The sequence below is a fragment of the Telmatherina bonti genome (assembly GCF_933228915.1).
Source record: "Telmatherina bonti genome assembly, chromosome: 1".
NCBI lineage: Eukaryota > Metazoa > Chordata > Actinopteri > Atheriniformes > Telmatherinidae > Telmatherina > Telmatherina bonti.
Window position 1 is genome coordinate 19,322,232 of NC_136619.1, and position 23,358 is coordinate 19,345,589.

Here is a 23,358-nt window from a genome sequence, read left to right on the forward strand (position 1 = left end):
TGTAAAGTGAAACTGATTAATACGTTAATACAAATGAGCAAATATGAATAAAAACATGTAAATATCAAGAATATATTCCTTCACAATTAGAGTTATAGTTTTATGCAAATAATGCTTATTTAAAATAAAAGCATATTTCAAGTAAAATCATGCATCCGAAAGAAATATTTCAGGAAATACTGCGGAGACCATTTTGGAGTTTCTGAATTTTCCAGTGATTCTATTTTTGTACTTGTGCACAGATTTATGAACATATGTGTACTTTCACTTTGTCACTTAGCTTTAAAAACACACACAAACAAAAAAAAAAGTCAGACTTTTGACTCTGGCCCTCCTTGACTACTACAACATATTTCCATCCCGGTATTTCCAGAGCCAGGCAGGACCTCTTTCAGGGACTCAGCTGTCCTGTTTATCCCTTCTCATTCATTTTTCTCTGGAGGTACGACCTCCATCAGCAGCTGCAGGTACATGGTGATGGGTCCTACAAATGAAACAAGGTCATCAGCATCATCTTATTGCCTCCTTTTTATCACAACATATTAAACAGTCTAATGCTTACATTGTGATAACACCATTTCTTAATTTCATGTGCACTGAAATACTATGATGACTTGGAAAACAAAATCAACTGAAAAGTGAATATACTCATGAGTTTGCGGGTCCATTTGAATTTCCGGTGGACAAATGGGCAGTAAAAGAAGAGTCCACTGAAGATGAAGATAGTACAGTAAAGGTACTCCACTTCTGGCTTATCGATGATTGGGGCCAAGACGAGGTAGCATGACACCAGGACCATTAGGCCAGCAATGACAATGGGCACCTTGAGACCATTATATAAATGCATACGTGCTTATTTTACACATTTTCTGCCAAAGATCTGTGGTACACTAAAATTATTTATGGGAAAATTTCAATTTACAAAACATTACTGAAAAGGTGAGACTAAAATAGTAAAAAAAAAAAAAAAAAAAAAAAAAAAGTGTTTAAAACAAAGATGAAAATGTGTTGTTTGATTTTTGTTTGTTTTTGTTCATGTAAGCTTTTCAGCGATGAGAAATTAATTGTGTTGTTTGTTGGTTTTAAGCTTCTAATTTAGCAAAGTATGCTATAAAAAGAGTTAATAAACCTTTAACAGCATCTTATTACTTTTTGTAATAATACTAACGAGCCAAAATTAATCACATGACTCAGTCTGAGCAAGACAACTGATAACAGCACGGTCAGCAAGCCTCACCTTTACAGGTCTGTGGAGTTCTTTCCTGGTAAAGCGCATCACTATGAGAGCAAGTGCTGTCAGACCATAGAACGCCCACTGAGCAAAGCTGAAGTAGTTAATGAGGGTGTTAATGTCTGCTGGGATGATGTAGAAAAAGGACAAAACACCCTAAAACACAAAGAAGCCAGTTTTTTCAGAATCTTGTTTACCAGAGAAGATATAGCACTATAGAAATAATAGATAGGCATAGATATTATTTCTCTAGTTAAAATGCTGGTATAATATCGTGAAACTGACTGAAATCATGTGCAGGCCTTTTACTATTTACAACTGGAATAATATGAAAATCAACATACAATAAAACAATGTGGACAAGTTAAGTATCAGGTGATTTGTAAGAACTCATCTTGGCATGTCCTTAAAAATATGTAGAACTCACATTAAATACAAGAGCAGGGGAAGGAGTGTACCGCTTCAAACTGATATAGGATAAGATTTTCACCATGTGACCTTCCCTGCCAGATACATAGGCCAGCCTTGTGGAAAAGAAAGACAAAATAAGTGTTTTTGGTCACATTTTAAACAGATACAAAATTAATCTAATGCCATTTTACATAAGAGAGCCCCATATTTTTCTACTATCTGTGGGTTAGTTGCTGTTTTACCTGCCAGCTGTGAAGCAGCTTCCATTGGCTGACCCAAATGTTGAGAAGACAACAAAAAGAGGGACAATCCAAGATAGAGGGTAAAGGACTCTGTCTCCAAAAGTCTATGAAGGTACAAACAAATCCTTCAGAAAAGACAAGGGAGCAGTTTGAATGGGCAGTTACTGAGATTTGATCTAAATCTCAGAAATAAAAAACATTATGTATGCTCAATGGTCTGGCTTCTTTTAGAAATTTATCATTTAAACCTCCTTACATTTATTTTATACCACCATGTTTCATTCATACATATATTTGATACTGCATATAATTGTTCTTACCACAGCGACAGCTGGAGACAGCAGCAGCTCAGTGGTGGTCATAGCAGTGAAGTAAGCAACGTTGACCAACACGTAGCACACAGTAACCAAAGGGATACCAATTACGATGGCCAATGGCAAATTTCTGAGATTCACACACAAAATCTTTTGAGTTTTACACTTAATTTCATGATACTATACTCACCTTTTATCAAGATATTTATCTTTTTTAGTTACTTCTCTAAAAAAATTTGTGTTTACCTGAATGGGTCTTTTAGCTCCTCGGTGATATAATTCAATTGATTCCTGAGGGGAAAAAAAATGGGATAAATAACCAGCTATATAGGCTTGATCAATGAGGCATGAGCAGCTTTAGTTCCTATGAAAAATGTCAGTAACTCTCTTGTGATATAAAATTTTCTAAATAATAAATTTGTTGGAGCCTAAGAGTAGACATAACAGGAGGTAAGCCAAATGAATTTGAATTAAAATTTTTGTTTTCTTACAAAGTTCTCCAATAATTAATGCGGGTCGTCCAGGGACCAAAGTTGCAAATATGCGTATTGTGATATACTCTATATGCAAAACATCAGTTGCCCTTCATGTCTTCTTTTTTCTACGTGTTATCTGTGTTAAATTATTCAATAAATATAAAAGCTTATTTTTAATATAGCCACATTTTGATCAAATGAAATCATATGCAACTGTTCAAATCAGATCATCAGTTTGACGGGATGATCTTACAACCCGTCAAACTGAGCAATTTCTGAGACACATTCAGATCATGCTTTCAGTAAAGAAAAAAACTGCTATGAGGGCTTCAGGGAACAAAAATTGAGCTCCATCAATAAAAGTGATGAAAATATATGTGAGTGAAAAAAATTGGTATGGGTGAAATGATCTAAGCTGCAAAAGAGAGTGGTAAATCATCAGAGTATTTGGATTATTTTAAAGCTAATTTGATTAAAACAGTGTTAATATATTGAAAACAACCATCTTGCAACATTTCCTCAGAGTTGCATTTATCAATTATCTATCACAAGATAACGGGAAAGATGACTAATAATTTATAAAAAACCATTTGTCATTACAGAAAATTAGTATAAAGGTTAAAGGTAAAAAGATAATAAATCAACATAATTAGAAAAAAATTCAGTCACCAACTATGGAAGTGATGAAATGTTGGTGGCAACACAAAGACCACAAATGATTTGATAACTTTTAGTGACATTCTTTTCTGTATTGAGCTGAAAACTGCGAGTTTGTTAGATTGTAGGTCTTCATGCTTTTCATCATCATTCATTATCTACAACTCCAAGCTGCCATTTCTCATTTAAGGCAAGTCTTTTTTTCTGTTATCTTTTTTGGGTGAGACTGTTCACCACTTGTCCCTAACATTTACCTTTTCTCATATTTGTCCCTTTCACTTTATTCTGTTATTTCTGTTGCCAGGTAACCATGCTGCACTTCCTATCCCGGGTTGTTAGTGTTTGCATTGTATTGCATTTTTTATCATTACCATTTAACATTATTTTTTGTTTAACTCCACCTTGCAGGACAGTTGTTGGGGAATGGCCAACCTAGCACTTCCTCATTGCAGGTGTGAGTGACTCCTAGATTAGTTGATTGGGAGAAACCAAGTGGAGGATTTCCTCTTCTGTAGTTTCTTTAAGTGTGGGCTTATTTGAAATAATGTACTAGAACTGGTATTCCTTTTGTGTATTTTTGTTTGTTTAGGAATTTGTTTTGTTCATTAATGTTGGTGTAGAATAAGGTTGCTGGGGATAGTGATATAGGGAAATGGTTTAGGCTAAATCAAATCAGGTGTGTGTCTAATGGGGTATATAAGTAGTCAGTTTTGGGAGCTCGCAAGGAGAGAGAGTGAAGGAAAAGGATGTGAAACTGGGGACTGATTACCCACTGATCTTTGAAACTGTATGATGGACAACTTTTGGAAAATAAAATGTTCATCTTTAAGGAACTCCCGGGACTGCTGATTCTATCTACGTCTAATCTTCTTCAACCTTGGACACACTACCCCACAAGTCACCATATCAGTTCCTCAGAAAATGCTGCTTGAAATGCTTCAAACAAAGGCAATGTACACAAACCTGATACACAAGCGTATTCATAATCAAATGCAAGTACATTCTCAGCCTAAGATGGTGACATTAGAGATACTTTCTAAGTTAATAATAGTCCTAAAAAAAATGTTACCAGGATATATAATTTCTTGCAAATTACACTTTAAACCTAAACATATGTCCCTGCATGACTTGGAGTTTAAAATTTTAATTTCCCAACAAATACTCTCAAGCAGGGGTGGGCAACTTTGGTCCTCGAGGCTCGCAGTCCTGCAAGCGTTTGGAGTTTTCCCTGCAACAACACACCTGACACAAATCAATGGGACTTGTGCAGAGTTCAATGCCAAGCTCAGCACAAGTCTGCTAATTAAGTCAGATGTGTGTCAGGTGTGTTGCTGCAGGGCTGGAGTTGCCCACCGCTGCTATCGAGAGATGGTCCACAGATGTGAAGAAGACAAATACCCAGATGCATTATTGGTTTTTCAGTTCAAATTGTTGAGGAGTGTTACAGTGCTTCTTATCAGTCAGTACTACCGCTATCACATGGAGAATACTTGCAATGACTGGAAGAGATATTTGGTCATTCTGTGCAGAATGTAAAACTGAAGTGCATGAGAACTGTTACCATCCATCATAAGCCCAAAGCCCATTATAAAATGCTAGTCCAATTGCTCCAACAGATGATGATGTGCCTTCAAAAGCATTTAACAAGACCTTTGTGTTTCCTGGACATAAAGACATAATTATGATTAAAAGAAATGATAATTTTCACCATCTTATAAAATGAGAGACATTTTGAAGACAGCTTTGTAAACCAAGGGCATTGGAAAGAACAAGAGGGCCCACCTTGTGCCAGTCGAACGATGCCAGCTCCAATAATTACCACAATGATGACAAGTTTGGCTGCTGTGAAGATGTTTTGCACATAGTTTGCCAGCTTAACACTCAGACAGTTGACGCTGACAATTATAACTGAAAAGAAATCAGAAATTTCTCAATATAAATCAAAGAATTCTTGCTTGGACAAATTAAATGTTTACTTTAAAGATTAGTTTCTATTTCAATTCCTTCTACTATATTTCATTGTTCAGCTATTTACAGGGGGTATCACGAGCACTTAGGCCATTTGTTAACTCATTTGGAACTAGTTTGCTTCATGTCCTCTGATGTCGTACACGTCCAGCTGAACCACAGATAAAGTCAGTAGTTTGTTGGTATAAAATAAATAACTGAAGCAAAATATTAACTAATTATTGAAATAAATAAAGTAAAAAATAAACATATGTCAGCTTTGTTGCCCTAGAAACTGGTTTTCTTGTTACTTTTCAATGTAATACTGACCACAAGTAAACATCTGATCATAAACATCAACAAAGACATCATTTGTGGTGTTGGCTGCTTCTAAGCATGAACTTACATATAGCGGCTGCTGACAGACACTTGATGACCACCAGTGGAGGATCACAGCCAGGATAGAAAGGAGCAGAAGCATATTCTGCAAAGCTCAGCGTGATGATAGCAAAGGAGGAAGGTTTCAACACCATCACTGTGGTCCACGAGTAAAGGTAGCCCACAAGTGAGCCAAAAGCCTCCATCAAATAGGAATACTCCCCCCCTGATTTGGTGATCATGGTACCAAGTTCAGCATAGCACAGAGCTCCTGTGTAGCCACACATGCAAACAAAAAAAAATACACAAAGAGACAAAGAAAAGAAGAAAGATGTTTAAAAACAACTAAGTTAATGGGTCACTGTCATTTCCTGGGCAATTCATAAGTGAGTTCTCAAAGTTTCTTAGTGAAAACAAAAACTTTCAAAACATGCTGAGTTTTTCCTTCTGCTTGTTGTCTTATGTTTTATCTTTGCAGGCCAACACCTGTTATTGTCTGCTCTTGTCTGTATCTCATGTATGTGCCAAACCTGGATTGATAGTTCACAAGAATGGTTGACATATTTATACTGCCATACATTTAAATCTGTTTGAGCCTATTTTATTTGAGCCTTTGGCTTTCAGATCTGTTCCTCAGATGTGCATATGTGGTGTCACTATGCAAAAAGGTATATTGATGAGCCTGAGAAAAACATAGTCAATATATCTATGAGTCTGGCAAGGGATTGAGAGATAACTTGAATTAAATCATTCCAGTATAAATAAAGTCCCATCAAGTTGCCCATATTTCTAACATTTGTTATTTGGTCCAGGACTGACCATCCTTGCAAAATAACTAAGAGCAAAGTATTTGATGCAAACACTTGCTAATATCTGCAAAACTGTGTTGCAAATCTGCAAGCAAGTCAAAGTGTGAACATATATCGTATTTTGGTAACACTTTCAAAACATTTTTTGATGCAGACAAAAGGGAAGAGACACAGTAGAAGAAAGACATAATGGTAGAAATGTTACAGTTTGGGTTTAATTTGCTGCCAGAAAAAGGACTTTTTGACAACATAAGGAACAAAAAGACTGGAGTTACCACTCTTAAATCATCAGGCACCCTGGGATGAATTTTCATTGCTATGCGGATGACACACTGATCTACGTTTCCATGAAGCCAGATGAAACCAATCAGTTTCTTAGATTACAAAGATGTCTTACAGCCATCAAGACCTGGATGACTCTGACTTTTCTCCTTTTAAACTCAGATAAGACAGAGATTGTTATCTTCGGGCCTGAAAAACTTGGACAAAATTATCCAGTAATGTAATTAATCTGGATGGCATTAATCTGGCCTCCAGTAGCACTGTGAGAAATCTTGGAGTCATTTTTGGCCAGGATTTGTCTTTTAGCTCACATTTAAAACAGATTTCTAGAACCGCCTTCTTCCACCTGCGTAATATTGCAAAAATTAGGGGCATCTTGTCTCAGAAAGATGCAGAAAAATTAATCCATACCTTTATTACTTCCAGACTGGAATAGTGCAATTCTTTATTTAAGGGCTGTCCTAAATATGCCCTGAAAGGTCTCCAGCTGATCCAAAATGCTGCAGAAAGGGTTCTGATGAGGACTAGTGGGAGAGATCAGTAGCCTCTCTACACTGGCTCCCTGTTAAATCCAGGATAAAGTTTAAAGTTCTTCTCCTCACATATAAAGCTCTCCATGACCAAGCTACATTGTACATGGGAGATCTGATAGTTCCATATATTCCCGCTCTCAGACTGCAGGTTTACTGGTGGTTCCCAGAGTCTCAAAGAGTACTATGGGAGGAAGAGCCTTTAGCTATCAGCCTCTAACCAGCTCCCACTGTGGGTTCGGGAGGCAGACTCCCTCCACACCTTTCAGATCGAGCTGAAAACCTTCCTTTTCCATGATTCTTATAGTTAGGATATGAGCATCTCCTGAGTTGGAGTCTGCATGTACGAGACCCAACTGTCCAGGTTATGCTCTTTGCTCTTATAGTTATGGGTGGTCTAGCCAACCATTACTTATGTAGCAATGGGGATGTCACCTGATGCACTGAGATGTACCTTGCTCTATTTCTTTAATATATTAATGTATAAATATATGCCAATATTGCCATCTCGAACTTATTTCTCCTTTTTTCCCGCAGGTCTTCCTGAATAAGTGCAGTTGTACATGTTGATCTGTCTTTCCTGTCCTCTCCACCCCAACCAGTGGAGGCAGATGGCGGCCCTCCCTGAGTCGGGTTCTGCCGGAAGTTTTCTTCCTGTTAAAAGGGAGTTTTTTCCTTCCCACTGTCGCCTCGTACATGCTCAGGATGGAGGATTGGATAAAAGTCATGATTTGATGCAATCAGTTGGTTTCTATTACAGGCTATGAATGAATTGGCTTGAAAAGATGTGTATGTAAAGTGCCCTGTGACAACATTGTTGTGAAGTGGCGCTATACAAGTAAAGCTGAATTGAATTGAAATGACACAGAACTTTTAAGTAGGATATAAAGAATAGAGAGAGAACTCTTCAGAGTCTTGCAGATGAGGGAAGGTATTCATTAGCTTGAGATTTTGAAAAACATTTAGCCATTCAAGGTTAGGGACTGATAAATGTCCAAAAGAAGTCCGTTTTTACAGTTTTTTTAATATAACTGTTTATAAAGATCACTACTTTTTATTGTTGTTTTTTATGTTTTATGAGATAGAAGCATTTTTGTTTAATTCAATTCTGTTTATTGTGTATTTTGAAAATATATGCACGTTGGGTAATGTCTAATTTACACTCAAACAGTATTCATAACATTTCAGAAAACCCTTAAGACACACCATACCACTTTATTGGTAAAGTACTGGAAAAACAACTGTAGTGTTGACCAAAGGGCTACACAGTAAAACGAAACATTTTAGAAAACAAGTCAAAAGTAAAATGTAGCAGAAGAAAAAGATAAAATTACCTCATAAAACATACTGCAATTCCCAACATTTCAGTGTTTTATCTATCTTTTTAAATTTAATCCTAGTTGCATCTCCACTTGTTACTTTAACTCGGAGAGTGTGATGATGACACACACTGCTGTTTTCACAACCTACAAAACATTTATTAACAGAAACGCATAGCTGCCGATACAAATTAACATGTACAACCCTGAAACTGAAGCTGTAAACTGTGCATAAATAGTCTGAAAAGTTTTATAGTGACAAAGAACAAAAGTCACTTCAGATCTTCGTCACATGAAAAACTACAGGATCTCATTAAACGAAAGCCAACTGAAATGGATAAATATTGTATTGTTAAATATGAGGACACATGATGGAAGTTTTATTTAAAGCTGAATTTTATTCTATTTTCAGTGGAGTATTCTGTCTATTTTGACACTTCAGTCACATCATTACACAATTATTGCGTGTTGACACAAACAAATAAAACACAGCTCTATACTTTGAGCTATAATCAAGAGCTCTCCCCAGAAAAGGTGGCCACCCAAGTATTGAGCAAGCTATAATCATTGATCAGAGTTTATTTGATGTGACTGACCTTGGTTACCGCAGTGACACAGACACTGCTAGTTAACTGCTAGTTAAGCTAAGACAGAAAATGAGGCCATCAAGTTTCTGCATTTAATTTGCTCCTTCAAATGTTGCTCAGTCCTGGCCTTTCATGACAAATTAGTTTGTAGTGACAAGACTTGAAACAGTGACAGGAAGCAGGGATCTTGTAAGTTATTTGGTGAAGCACAAGGTAACTGAGGCACTGCGATAATGTTGTGGTTGGTAAACCAATTTTTCTGGTGAATGTGAGAGAGTTGTGACAGGCACATGCACATCATGTTATTACAGCTTTCACCAATTGAAAAACACACACACACAGTTTCTGTAGTCATTCTGCATTAGCCCAGTGGTGAATAGTTGGTTTTATTGGATTTTATATAATCAGTGGGAAATAATCTTTTAATCATGCTGCTCCATGGAAGCACTTAAATTCAATTTTAGAAGGCTGTTCCTAACGCTTTCCATACCATAAATTACAGTAAGACTCCTGATGCATCAGAACTACCTTATTACTGAATGGAAAAAAATAATCAGTTTGAACACTGGTCTCACCCAGAGTGGATAACACTCCACAAGCAGTCCAGATAAGGAGGCAGGGTCCCACAGCTCCCGAGTACAGTAAAACAGACTTGGGAGAAATGAATATGCCTGAGCCAATCATAGTACCCACAATAAGGCAGATGCCACTTAGCAGACCAACCTGGGTAAGACACAAGAAGAAAAGAAAAGCTCAATGTTATTTCAAACTGCAAATGTCTATGGAAAACTTTCTTCTTGAAAGTGTAATATAGTGTTCTTCAAAAATTCATTATAAAAATTAAAAAATGTCTCCATTCATCTACCATGTCTTGACTTTAATATGAACATCCAAAATCAAAGAACTCCTCAATAACCCCCTTTAGCATGGAAGTCTTCACTCACTGATCAAATCACATGACAATAATCCGACTGGATGGCATTCCACTGAGTGAAGACTGAACTACACACAAAATACTCCCAGAAAAGGCAAGATCCTCTTGTTCATGCTCAGTAGGTATGTAAGGAGGCAGTAATGTTGGAACACTGGATCAACAATAGCTGAAGTTGTTTCACAAATTACTGTATTCATTAGTCCTGAAAGTAGGTAGGTATGCTTTTTGTTTTTATTTTGTTTTGTTTGGGGTTTTTTTTGTAATCTTCATCTTATTTGTTTGTGGATGGTGATGGGAGGGGTGCTAGAAAGGGTAGTCCAGTAATTGTCACTGACCCTTTCTCATGTCAAAATTCTTTCATTCATTCATTTTCTAAACCGCTTATTCCAATTCAGGGTCGCGGGGAAGCTGGAGCCTATCCCAGCTGGCTTTGGGCGACAGGCAGGGTACACCCTGGACAGCTCGCCAGTCCATCGCAGGGCACAACAAAATATGTACCTATAAATAGATATAACATAATAAATGCTATCTTTAGTGTCTCCCATATTGCTCTTAAAGTAATATCTATTAAGATATTATGGTGTCTTGTATGATCTTGTTTTGTCAGTAATGTTGTATGTTTTAATGTATGTACGTATGTAATAAATAAAAAAGGGAAAAAGTAAAGGACTAAAACATAAATTCCTGTTTACTGAAATTCAGATTTATCTTAAACTCAAACTTCATTATCCTCACTTGACAGTGAGTTCATGAATATACTTGAAAATCACATTTAGAATTTTCTCAAGATAAGTAGCTAAAGCAACGATCCTCTGTCATCTTTGTGCTCAACAAGACTAATATCTTTAATAAACTCCAAGAAGCACAATGAAGCAGTTTTACAGTATCGCTCAGGGGGAAGAAAAGCATTGCTACTTGATGCAGCTACATCATGAGAGAATGTTTCCATTTTACATCTTCAGAGGAAACAGTAATTATTTAGCGACAGGCAGGGTACACCCTGGACAGCTCGCCAGTCCATCGCAGAGCCACACAGAGAGACGAACACCCACTCACACTCATTCCTAGAGTGACCAATTAACCTAACATGCATGTCTTTGGATGGTGGGAGGAAGCTGGAGAACCCGGAGAGAACCCACGCATACACAGGGAGAACATGCAAACTCCACACTGACCAAACCAGCCAAGGATCGAACCAGCGACCTTCTTGCTGTGAGGCCACAGCGCTAACCACTAACCACTGCGCCACCGTGCAGCCATGTCAAAATTTATTTTTAAAAAAATTCCAACTCAAAGTTGCTTCCAGTGGCAGGCTGGCTTCTTGCGAATCAACTCTAATGTGTGAGAGTGTTGAAATGGGTGCATGAAGTAACCCAAGTTCATAAACATCAAATTAAAGTAAAGACTTTTGAGGTTTATTTTTTATCCAGCACAATGGAGTACTTCCAAGTGTCAATCATGAAGCTGGTCCACACGTTAGCATTTGATTTAAATATTAACTCATGAATAGATATCCTTTTTTCATATTATGATAAGCACAGGATGGACCTCTGTCTTTTTCATTTAATCAAGTCTGAGTTTCACACATTTCTGTGAAGTCTAAAAAACTATCAACAGACTACAATGAGATTTGTGACATCTCACATGCCCTCTGTATTTGTTCCTGCCTATGTATTTAAAGGACTTTACTAACTTCCTTTAGTAAGGTTATGATCATAACTTGATCCCATCTACTTACAGATATTGAACAAAATTCCATAAAATGACATTTACGATCATTGAACTGTAGTGAAATTGTTGTCATTTCTCCCCACAGTCCATTCAGTTGCGTTTTTTAATTTACTTTTTACTCTAATCAGCCATTTTCACAATTGCTTGTCATATGTTGTTGCTCAATCAGGACCCTTTACTCTCAGGTTATAATACATAGGGAACAAATTCAATGATCCTTTTTAAGAAAATATTTTCTTAACTGCTAAAAACAAAACCAAGGAAAATAAAAATAAAAAAAAAAAAAGAAAAGAAAACGACAGTGAAAAGCATAACAAAAATGTCTATTTTTGAACAATTATCATTTAAAGACTGTCATCAAACTAAATCCCTTGAACTGTAAGGACTTTCCAGGTAGTTATACTTCCATAATCTGATCTCCACACTTATTTTGTTATCAAATGTGTTTTAAAGCAATATTTTAAAGCATTAACGAGCTATTTTGAATCATAACAATTAGTATGCATGCAAGATTAAATTAACATTTATCTAAAAGCGTAAGTCTGAGCACAAACAGGAATGTAATTTTTGCTAAGTTCTACTTGAATATATTGGAAGGAACTCAAAAAGCAATGCTCACAAAAGTTTGGTTTATAATGTCCTCTCTTTTTTGTCTTCCATTTAATCAGATAAATACAATACTTGTTTACATGAATTTATGTCTGCAGTGAAATGTCATGTTTACTGCATGTTTAATTCTCTTCATATGTTATTTCTTTGTTTTCCTTGTTTTTGCCTAAAAATTCAGAACATTGTGTTGAATTGTAATCGGCATCTGATGTTCTCATAATGTGGGCAGTCCAGCTAGACGGTCAGTTTGATCTATTGTATTCAGACTATCACATTTAAGATATCCTCCTTTCTCTGCTTTCCTGTGAGAAGCTTTTATCATTTCATTGGCAGATATGTGAATTAGAGACCACAGAGGAGGAAAGGTGGGACGATAACAGACTAACATCATGCCATTATGAATGATAGTTTAAGTGACCAAAGCTGAAAGGGTCTTTTCTATAATCTGATTATCTCTACTGATAAGAGAGATGGATTTGTAATTGCTCAGCAATTTTTGGGGTCTGCCTGTATGTGTAGGCTGTGAGCATGGAGTCTGACCTATGCACACACCGAAACAGCTACAAACGTGCTTTATTTTTCAGGAATCATTCTATCAGAATTTTTAGAAGTATTATCCATCAATAAAAGATATTTTAAAAAGGAGAAAATCCTACTCTACCCAGCTAAATCCTCTGTCTTCCTAAATTTAAAGGCACAGGGAGCTTAAATCCTGGACAGCACCGCTAAGCAGATGACTGCAGAGTTAATTTGCGGAGACACTTGTTGTGGTACTGCCTGGTACTCAGCTCCAGCTCCTCCTTACTGATGATGGGATTCCACAGTGTGAACATCTAATGAGACCGTTTCTCAGGGCCGCACCAGGACAGGCAAGCAGGTACACACTCACATCTTTCTGAAGTACCGTGGCCTTGACAGTATGCTTATCTTTTGTGTAGCCAGTGGAACCATTCTGCGATTCCTTCTTCCTGATACTGCCTTCTTCCATTTCAGTCTACTGGTGCTAAAAAAAACAAAACACAAACACACACACACACACACAAACAGTTCACAAGATGCAATGAGATTTACTGGGAAAAGAGCACTATGCCACCATAAACCTGTTCTATTTTTAGTTAAGTAATGAGGTTTACACACAAGAAAAACAACTAGATAAATGTCCACTCAAACCAAATTTATTTACATTGTTAATCCTGTAATCCTGCTAATGTTAATGCTGCAAGAGCAGATTTGGATTATTTGCACAGATTTTGACTTAGTGTCTCTTTTTAAGTTATCAGTGACAGTGATTCTGAGCCTCAGCAAGTGATTTCCTACACCAAGTGTCACTTGAGCAGCAAAAAGGGCCGACTGAAGTCCCAGCTGACTCCCTCTTTAAAGAAGTTAGATGCCTGCATTCTGATTAAGGTGGATTTTATTTCCAAGGCTGCTCTAAAATCATAATCTTTAATGATTGAATGAATGATAAGAGTTTATTTTGTTACACAAGAACCTTGAACTGAAATCGGTACAACTGAGAAAGGGTGCAGGCGTAAGCTAAAGCTTGAAATATACACCCACCACCTTTACCTTAAAAAGTTAAACACAGACATGTGAAAATTTAGGAGATGTATCAGTCTCTGCAAATTTCAGTTTCACCATGTGTGACATTTCTCTTTGTGATTTGTAAACAATGTTTCCAAACAGTGAAATCATTCTCAGAACAATTTATGCAACAAACACTTTCTGTTTTCTAGTTCTGTGCCTTGGAATTACAAGACACAGAAAAAAATATATATTTTTAACCTTTTTTCACAGGCACAGGTTTGTTCTATAACAAACATATGATAATGGCACAAACGTTAAAAGAAGAGTATGGGAAGCAAAGACATCAGATGCCTTTTCTTGTTGCCAATGATAATGTTTAACTTCACACTGTGTTAACGAATAATCAAACAAGTGTTCAGCAGTTTAAAAAAAAGGCAATGAACCTTGAGAATTACAATGTTAACATACTATTTGATCCAAGATCAGAAATAAATGTTTTCACTTACTTTTAAACCACCTCAGTGACACTTCAGGAACCTTGAATGTAGCTCTTTTCAGAAACTCAGGCACAGTGATGTTAACTGATGCTAAGCCAAGTTCAGTGAAGTATAGCAGGAATGTCTGATGCAAATGTAACACTGGAGCTCCAAAACACCAAACACACTCCTCTGGTGGGAGGTTCCCAAATCCAATTGGACATCCTGGACAATCCTGAATGAAAAGGGGAGATGAATTATGACAAGAACTGCATTGATCCGAGAAGTGATAGCAATTATCAAGTGTAAGAAGACAGGTGAACCACAACATACTCATACAATTGATATTCTGGAAATTAAAACTTAAAAAACAAAAGAAAAAAGGGTGTTTATTGTCGCTGAACAGTATTTTAGAGTACAAATAAATGTGTGGTGGTGTGTTCTGTTACTAACCATCTTTCAGGTGACAATCCAGAATAGTCATATGGGATGCTACAAAAGCAAACCATGTAGAGGCTGAACTCCTGCCTTTTTTCACAGAAACCCTGAAACATTTCCTTAACGCTGAGCTTACCAACCCAACTTTCTTCACAATGCCTCTTTGATAAAGATATATGATACCACTGCAGTTGTGTGCTTGTACATGTCTGTGTGTTTATGTGTCACATTCCCTTTCCCTTTCCATTCTACCCCTCCTTTTCCTCTTTTCTCTTCACAAAACTATATCTGTCAGAGAACCTGAATCTGTGATGTTTCCTTCTTCTTTCCTGGTCAGACCTTTATCCTAGTGTGTAGACCATTTGTACAAGCATCTAAAAAGTCCAGTTTCTACTTGTCTCAGCCTTCTGCTTGCACATGTGTCAACTCAAGAATTACATGGGACTACAGTCAGATAACAGCAGCCTGGTAGTTTAACTTTCTGACCTGACATTGATTTTTCACACCACAACTACCCTTTGAGCTTTGCAACACTTGCAAAGGATTTTTTTCTTAATATTATAATTCTTGCAGGAGAATTTGAGCAGTCTCTACAGACGTAGCTGTAATCTGCTAACACAAGAACACATTGGCATATAAACTCAGTAACCCCAAGAATAAGAACAACATGACCAAGTTTCAGAAACATTCAGGGGGCTTAAGATCTGATTAAATGGGTCTACAGTAATAAAATGCCATCTTAGTAAGCCCATTTAAGAGGAATTTATTCAACAGGAACTGAATTTATTTGCTGAAGTGAAGTTTATCAGTTCAACAGATTTGCAGTAGACACCTTGGTCACAGACTTCTAATGTGTATATGGTTTTGAATGGTTGTAGTGCTCAAACATACTTTTAGCAGGATTCATTTAAATGAGCTAATCCTTATAGTACATGCCATACAGAAAATATTTTGCTTAACAATAGAACTCTAATAAGAAAAGTTAAAGAGCACCTAATATTCGGTGAGGTATTTGCTCAGCTACAGGGGAAGATGTTGAACAGAGAAAACTGTGCACTCCTAACTCAGCTCCTTTGCTAAAATGTGCCGACACCCAGGGGCGCCACCAGGAATTTTGGACCCGATGAAAGACAATGACATAGACCCCACCACTTAATGGCAAATTTTAGATTTTTATTTTTGCTTCAACTGCTTCAAGTTGATCAAATGAATTGCTTTTCATGGTAATAATAAAAATCTGTGGCTGTATTTAACAATTGTATTTAAATCACAGTGTATACATCCAATAGGCAATTTTAATATTCTCAACTAAATTCAAGTCATCTTTATTTATAAAGCACTTTAAAAGTAATCCAGATTGGCCAAAGTGCTGCACACGCACATGACCATGTAAAATAGTTAAAACACAGAACAATATACAATACATAGAATAAATGAACTAAAAACTGTAAATTAATATTGACGGTCACCTTAATACAGACAGCTACTCAGTGTTTCTAATCAACTGTCCAGTATCCAGTAAAACAATCACAGTCTGTTGTTTGTTATTTCATACTGATTATTATGTAATAAAATTGTTTTTCAGTTTATTTTAAAATGTGTTACATTTTGAATGATAAAAAAAATAAATTTATTTGATAAAGAGACAAAATGGATTAATTTAATGTAAATATATGGCTTAACATTTACTAACACCAATCAAATGTTGTTTAACTCCCTGAGGTCTGTGGTGTTTCCATCTTTCTTGGTCTGGTTGCGGCTGAATGTTTGTACATTCTCAGACCTGTGAACTTTCTGACTTAAAGTTATTACAGAAACTGGAGACTCTGGGTTTTGTTATTTAAAATGTTCTTTTATAGTGTGCACATCTTCCTGGGCCCCTATCAAGTCGTCGGCCCTTTAAATCTTCCTACCCACTCAGATAATGCACAGGTGCATGATGGATCCCAAGTTGACCTTTGGTCGGGGCGGGAAAGGGTGAAAAACTGCCAAAGTTCAGTAAAAAGGCTTTCATTTCTATTTGAAATTCTCATGTACCTAATTCCAGTAAATGTCGATATTATTTTAATATCTAACCAAAGATCTGATAAAAGTGCAAATAGATAAAACAGATTTCTGTATAAACTCATTTCCTCTTTGAGAACTCACCAGACCTTCCCTAAGATTACTGTGCAAACAAGAGTTACAATCTGTCACAAATAACACCATTGTTTTTATGTAATTTTAAGCATAAAATTTTCTTTTAGTGTTTTGACTTCAGTTACGGATCCAAACATGTAATTTACTAAAGATTTAAGCATCATAGGCTTTGGGGAAATGCACAACAGCGCATGGCTGAAAGCTTAATTCTTCCAGCCGGTAGGTGGCGATAGCAGCTCGTGTGTCCCACAAAAAGACGTCACTTTCACCAAAACAACTGTAGCTGTCCGAGCGTGGAAGGAGGAGAGGGGATTGACGGTGGTTTTTACTATATTCAAAGAAAAAGAGACTAGATTACAAGTAAATCGAGGAACAGGAGAGAGGAGACCGTGGACAGAACTCTAAAGGTGAAATATTCATATTTTATTTCGGTCCACAGCTCTGACCAGTTGGTGGCGGAAATGCATCAAATCATTACGTGCCAACAAATATAAGAAGAAGAAGCTGGTTGAGCGACCAGGGTTTCAGACTTTGAGGGATTTAAAAACTTTGTAAACTCGCCGGCAGGTTGAGGATGAACACGTCTCTGAAGCACTGGAGGGAAGCGGCCACTCTCATTTTAGCCGCAGGTCACAGACTCGGTGCGGACAGTTTAATGTCCAGAACACCGCTGACCGCTCCGGCAGCTTCACGGCTGGACAGCGGCGGTGGAGGGTCACACCTGCCGCACAGGTCCTCCTTTGATTACAACATTTTGTTGCTGAAACGAAGCGGTAAAAGCGGATTCATGCCCAATGCGTATGTGTTTCCTGGCGGTGTGGTAGACTCCTCAGACTTTTCGAGCGACTGGCTGGATGTGTTTAAACCTGTCACCGACTCACTGACCTTTGGTTTAAGACATGCTTCACAGCCACTGGAGACCAGACCCCCCATCTTCGCCACAGACCGGGTAAAACTGGGTTCTCCGATCCCGGGAGAGGTCGCCCTCAGGATCTGCGCCCTGAGAGAGACCTTTGAGGAATCTGGCGTGCTGCTGGTTGTCTCTAAAGAGGAGCAGAGTGGTTTGGTAAAAGGTGCCGAGGACACATATGGAGGTCGACATCACACAGGACACGAGTTGGACCTTGGTGATCTCTCAAAGTGGAGAGCCCTTGTAAACCAACACCCCTCTAATTTCATCAGGATGTGCAGAGAGTTGGAAGTGCTGCCCAACATCTGGGCTTTACATGAGTGGGCCAACTGGCTGACTCCCACTGGCAAATATGGTGCGAGGTTTGACACGGCGTTCTTCATGTGCTGCTTACAAGACATCCCGCACACCCTGCAGGATGAGAGGGAAATTGAGCTTTTTCAGGTGCGTTCAATAGCAATTTTACTTTGTACTCACAAGACTAGTGCTGTATAAGGGTTGTAGTTAATGATTCAGGGATGATAATGATTAGGCAACAATAAATACAAGTATAATACTTAAAACAGTTGAATTTGTGGATGCTTGCACTGCTTAATACTTGCAAATATATCTTCTAAAAGTTTTTTTTGTTTGTTTGTTTTGTTTTGTTTTTTTTTAAAAAGCTGAAATAATCAGCAGGTGATCCTGATATAGTATCATAGTTTTGTGAACTTTAAAGTTAATCTTCAACATTTCGTGATGCTCTAACATCGTATCTGTTTTGCTTTAAAATGCATTTCTTTTTTTTTTTTATCATGGGGGAGGAAAAACCCCTCTCATCGTGACTCTCTATCTTCCTCATTTAGATGCTGGGTGACCTGTAAATATGCTAATGAACTCCACGCACAGCCCAGCATCTCGTCTGTCCTTGAAATCTCTTCCGATTCTGCTAAACACACACATTTTGTAAAACATAGAGCTTTAAAATAACAATGAACTTATAAAATAAGTCATAAGGGTTACCAGCTCCCAATTAGTGAGCAGCTCAAGCATGAGCTCACATAAGATGCAGCAACTTGGTTTATTTTCAAACATACACTTATGCACATGCACAGGTCTCATCGATATATTGAAAAAGAAAACAAGTGAAAACCCAAACCTGAAAGACACAACCTGTCAGTTTTAACAAATGTCAGTCACTACACTAATCTCATTGATTTGTAAAGATATAATAATTCCATGCATTCGATCAGTGAAAACCAAAGCCTGAAACTAAACAACTGCTGTAACAAAATATTTTATTTTAACCCAAACGGTTAGGGGAATGGATTTCTTGGTTTTGCAGTGAAAACACACCAACACCACAAATGACCTACTTGCCTAAACGAGGACAGCAGCTGCCATTATTAAAATATTGGACAAAAAATATGTTTTTTTTATTTTAAATGTTTCAGCATCTATTGCTGTTATATGTTTTTGTTTGGTTTTGTCCATTAAATTACTTTATAGACTTTAGTCTATGAATTTACAGAAAAAGAGAAAATATAATTTTGTTTATTTGTATTGTATTTTTATTATTTGTATGATAATAGAGCATCACAAACTTAATAGCTCTTCGTCACTGATGTTGTCTTCATTACTGTATGCAAATTAATCTTGTTAGCTGATGATAATGGCTAAAAAAAAGAAATACTGTCATTATTAATTACATGGAAGAATGAGGGATATATAGCTGTTACAAAGACTATAAATCACCAGAGTTATACACATAAATATGTGTGTGTGTGTGTGTATGTGTGTGTGTGTATGTATGTATGTATGTATATATATATATATATATATATATATATATATATATATATATATATATATATATTATATTATATTATATTTCCTTAAAAACCAATACATTGTTACAGAACATCACTCTAAAAAGCTAAGATGAAATAAATACATTATACTGTTTGTGTTTCACTCATCCAGATGTACATAACTGTAAATAAAATTAATTTATTTCAAGGAACTCAAAAATGAACTTCCATGGGCAAGATTTAGATAACACCGACAGTCTATGCTAAGTGATGACTAGCATGGCACACCAGACTGGAGTGCTCTTTATATTCAATACAGAGCGACTCAAGTCTGGAAACCCTTCCCTTCACGGAGATTCACATCGGTCTTAAACAAACCGGCCACTCTGATTGGTTGATCTGAGGAGACTCTCACCTTGCGTCACCACGTATTCTTAAAAATATTCAAGATGGTGCACCGGTGTAGCTTGAGTTTGTTTCTTCTACGATTTCTATGATTAGGTTAAAAAATCAACATCGAGTTGCTAGTAACGCCATGTAGCCTCAGGTTTTCACAGCAAAAATGACACGTCATTTATACCTTCTGTACTGCACGCCATGTTTATTTTCTTCTCTTATGTTTCACTCTACTGAACACTTCCAGACCGCTGATGTCATGCAATATTTCTGACTGGTTTACGCTACGCTTCTTTGTCCCGCCTTAGAAATCCGTTGATGCGAGTGAGTCCCCAGACTCTACGCTGGTACAGTGAGAGAGTCTGGCTTGCCAGGTTAAGTGATGACTATAGTTTGGGTAAAAAAATTAAAATCTTTAATAGTGGAAAAAGAGGTTCAAGCCCGTGTTTATAACATGAATAAATCAACAGGTGCCAGAGAGCACAGAGGTAATATATTTAACATAAAAAGTTCAAAATAAGTCATAACTGGTTAGATTACTGAATGCTGCAGGACATGGGAACATTTGAGGTATGTGACGAAAGAGGAAGGGGAAAAAAACCTTCTTGTGCACTGATACATTACTTGTTTTCATTGTGTTCTTCAGTGGTCCACACCCTCAGAGATCTTGCAGAGCTACCAGGCTCGGCAGATGTGGATCGCGCCACCACAGTTCTATGAGCTTAGCCGATTGTGTCGCTTCCCTTCGCTGACCGACCTACACAGCTTCACCCACCAGCGAGCTACGGAAGGTTGTGAACAGTGGATGCCTGTGATTATCTCAACAGACGAGCACCACATATCACTGCTGCCAGGTGCTGATTATAGCCTTTTTCTTCTCATGCATCTCCAAACCATAGACTGTACATAAGATATGTAGCCATGATGTCTGTCTGGTTTGTTGTGTTGATATCTCAAGGTTACCTTTGTGGTTGTTTCCACCTTCTGAAATGAAACATGATGAGTTAGGAGAGGCTCTGACTGAAGACCTGCCACAGGGTGATAGTGGGTGTACCTCTGAATGTGCACCTCTTCTCTTATGCATAGTTAATCACTATGACTATATTTTTCATCGATATTTATAGCCTCAGACTCAGGTTAATGTAGACTGTAATGCTTTCATATACAGTCTGACATCAAAGACAGAAGTGCTATGTCTTAACTAAATATTTCATTCAATGAAATATTGTACATTTATACAAGTTTAAATAACTGATTTATATTTTGTTGTACTGGGTGGCATTGCAATTTATTTTGAACCCGATGTCAAACAGCTGAGCCCATCCCTTTTTCCTTTTCCTTTTGATGGTAAATATAACTATTGGCTTGTATTTCATCTTACTGCCATTTACATTCTGGGACTCTGCTCTATTTTAGGTGACAAATTGTACCCACTTGATGCTTCAGGAAAAGATGAAGAGTTCAGAGACTCCCACTTGGAGGATCCTCAGGAAGATTGTGCTCTGCACCGTATAGTGATGTCAGATCCCTACACCACAACTTTACAAATAACCATCACACCTAAATACAAGCACCTGCTCCCAGTTGTGGAACCAGGCTTGTCACATGTTTCAGGAAGTCACCTTTGACCTGCTTTTCCTCCTCCTCTTCTTTCTCCTATTCAAATATAACAAAAGACTGCCATGAAAAAGAAAAGCTTCCTTGAATTTAATCCTGTTCGGTGTTTTAAAACAAGTTTTTACCTTTCACATTTTTGTGTACGGTCTTAGATTTAGTTTGATTTATAATTAAACCTCATAAAAATAGGTTATAAACAAATAATAAACTATATCAGACCGTATTTATGTCAAATCTGTTGTGCAATTTAACAACCTCACAATTGTGCCATTTTGTGATGTGATACAACTTGCAAACAAACACTAGATTTATTTTATGTGTCTTTTGACTTAGTTTTATCTTCGTCACCACAAAGACAAAAATTAACAATTTAATTACCATAATGAACTTAACATAAGCAGACTTGAACATGATGGTAAGTGTGCAGGGAATGGATTCTTTATATATAATATAATGTCCTGTGGTCTGTCTCAGGAGGGTAGCATATGTCAGAGGTGGAGGAGGCTCTGCAGGGCTCCCACCTTTTCCCATTTGGGGGTCTTCCCTGCTCACTGCAGTTTCCTTTATAATTCAAGTTAATGATTGATGAGAAATTATTCCTGCCAAATGGATTGTTCCATATGTCTGCCATTTATGAATTAAAGATTGTTTTTAGTTTCTTCAATTCAATCTGAACTTTTTTAATAACATTGTCTTCAACTAGAGTTTTGCAGTAATATAAATTGTGTTTCTGAAAGGGCAACTTGGTGGAAAATGACAATATTGTATCAGGATATGATATAAACCTGTAGAAAGTAAGGGCGAGGCATTGATTTGTCTCCATGTTGTGTTGAGATTTCAGTTGAGCCTGAGGCTTTGCATTACAGTGATGTTGCCTTTGTTTTTACCCTCAACTGAGTCTCACCACTTAAACATTTTCTCCTTAAATCATAAAATGTACGCTGACAGATCCCTTCATCTTTTTAAACATTTAATCTGTCCACATGACACAAGATGCTCAGGTTTTTCCTTCAGTTGGCGCAGCCACCCTCTGTCCTTGTACATGGTCTCCTCCTTCAGAGTGTTGTGTGTAGGATGGAGGTGGCAGAAATGGGGTGAGTTGGAATAACACTACTCAACCTTCTGTGCTGTTTGCAGTCTGTTGAGGGTTTCTATGGAAACCCACAGCCTTGGAAACCTACCATCTTAGTCCAGATGAAGTGATGATGCAGTGGTCTGTGCAGTGTGTGTGTAGCTCATCTCTCTTTGAACCAGTTGCCGGTGTGAATCCTGTAACTGGCTCAGGCATGCAGTAATTTGAATAAAAAATGTCCATGTAATTGTCAGTTTACTCACCTGTACAGGGTCCTCTTTTACAGTTTCGGAAACTCTTGAAGATGTTCAGCATCTTGCATAACCAGGAATGTAGTTAATTCATAGATGGATAAAACAGTCTCACGCTTGCATGTTGCATGAACAGTCTTCTTCTGGAAACTTGCAGGGAAGGGCTGCACTTTAGGCTCTATGTTTTCCATTTTTTAAAGCCCCTGTCGTTCCCCCATGTTTGATTTATTACTGTTCCAGATGACAATGTGTCTCATAATTTTCAAGTGCATTTTGTAGAGGTTC

At 37.3% G+C, this 23,358-nt stretch overlaps 2 protein-coding genes across 2 annotated transcripts; one reads left to right on the top strand and one right to left on the bottom strand.

Moving 5' to 3' along the window:
- Positions 1-422: 422 nt before the first annotated feature.
- slc7a9 (solute carrier family 7 member 9) lies at positions 423-13,445 on the bottom strand (the record flags this gene model as incomplete). Its single annotated transcript, XM_079239981.1, has 12 exons — positions 423-484; positions 649-823; positions 1,238-1,387; positions 1,659-1,755; positions 1,885-1,988; positions 2,205-2,328; positions 2,445-2,489; positions 4,893-4,992; positions 5,114-5,239; positions 5,685-5,927; positions 9,759-9,906; positions 13,347-13,445. The coding sequence occupies 12 exons, from the start codon at positions 13,443-13,445 to the stop codon at positions 423-425; spliced, it is 1,473 nt and encodes a 490-aa protein (XP_079096107.1).
- Positions 13,446-17,350: 3,905 nt separating this feature from the next.
- Positions 17,351-23,049, top strand: nudt19 (nudix (nucleoside diphosphate linked moiety X)-type motif 19). Its single transcript, XM_079252334.1, has 3 exons — positions 17,351-18,391; positions 20,780-20,987; positions 21,550-23,049. The coding sequence occupies exons 1-3, from the start codon at positions 17,612-17,614 to the stop codon at positions 21,759-21,761; spliced, it is 1,200 nt and encodes a 399-aa protein (XP_079108460.1). The 5' UTR covers positions 17,351-17,611; the 3' UTR covers positions 21,762-23,049.
- The last annotated feature ends 309 nt before the right edge of the window (positions 23,050-23,358 follow it).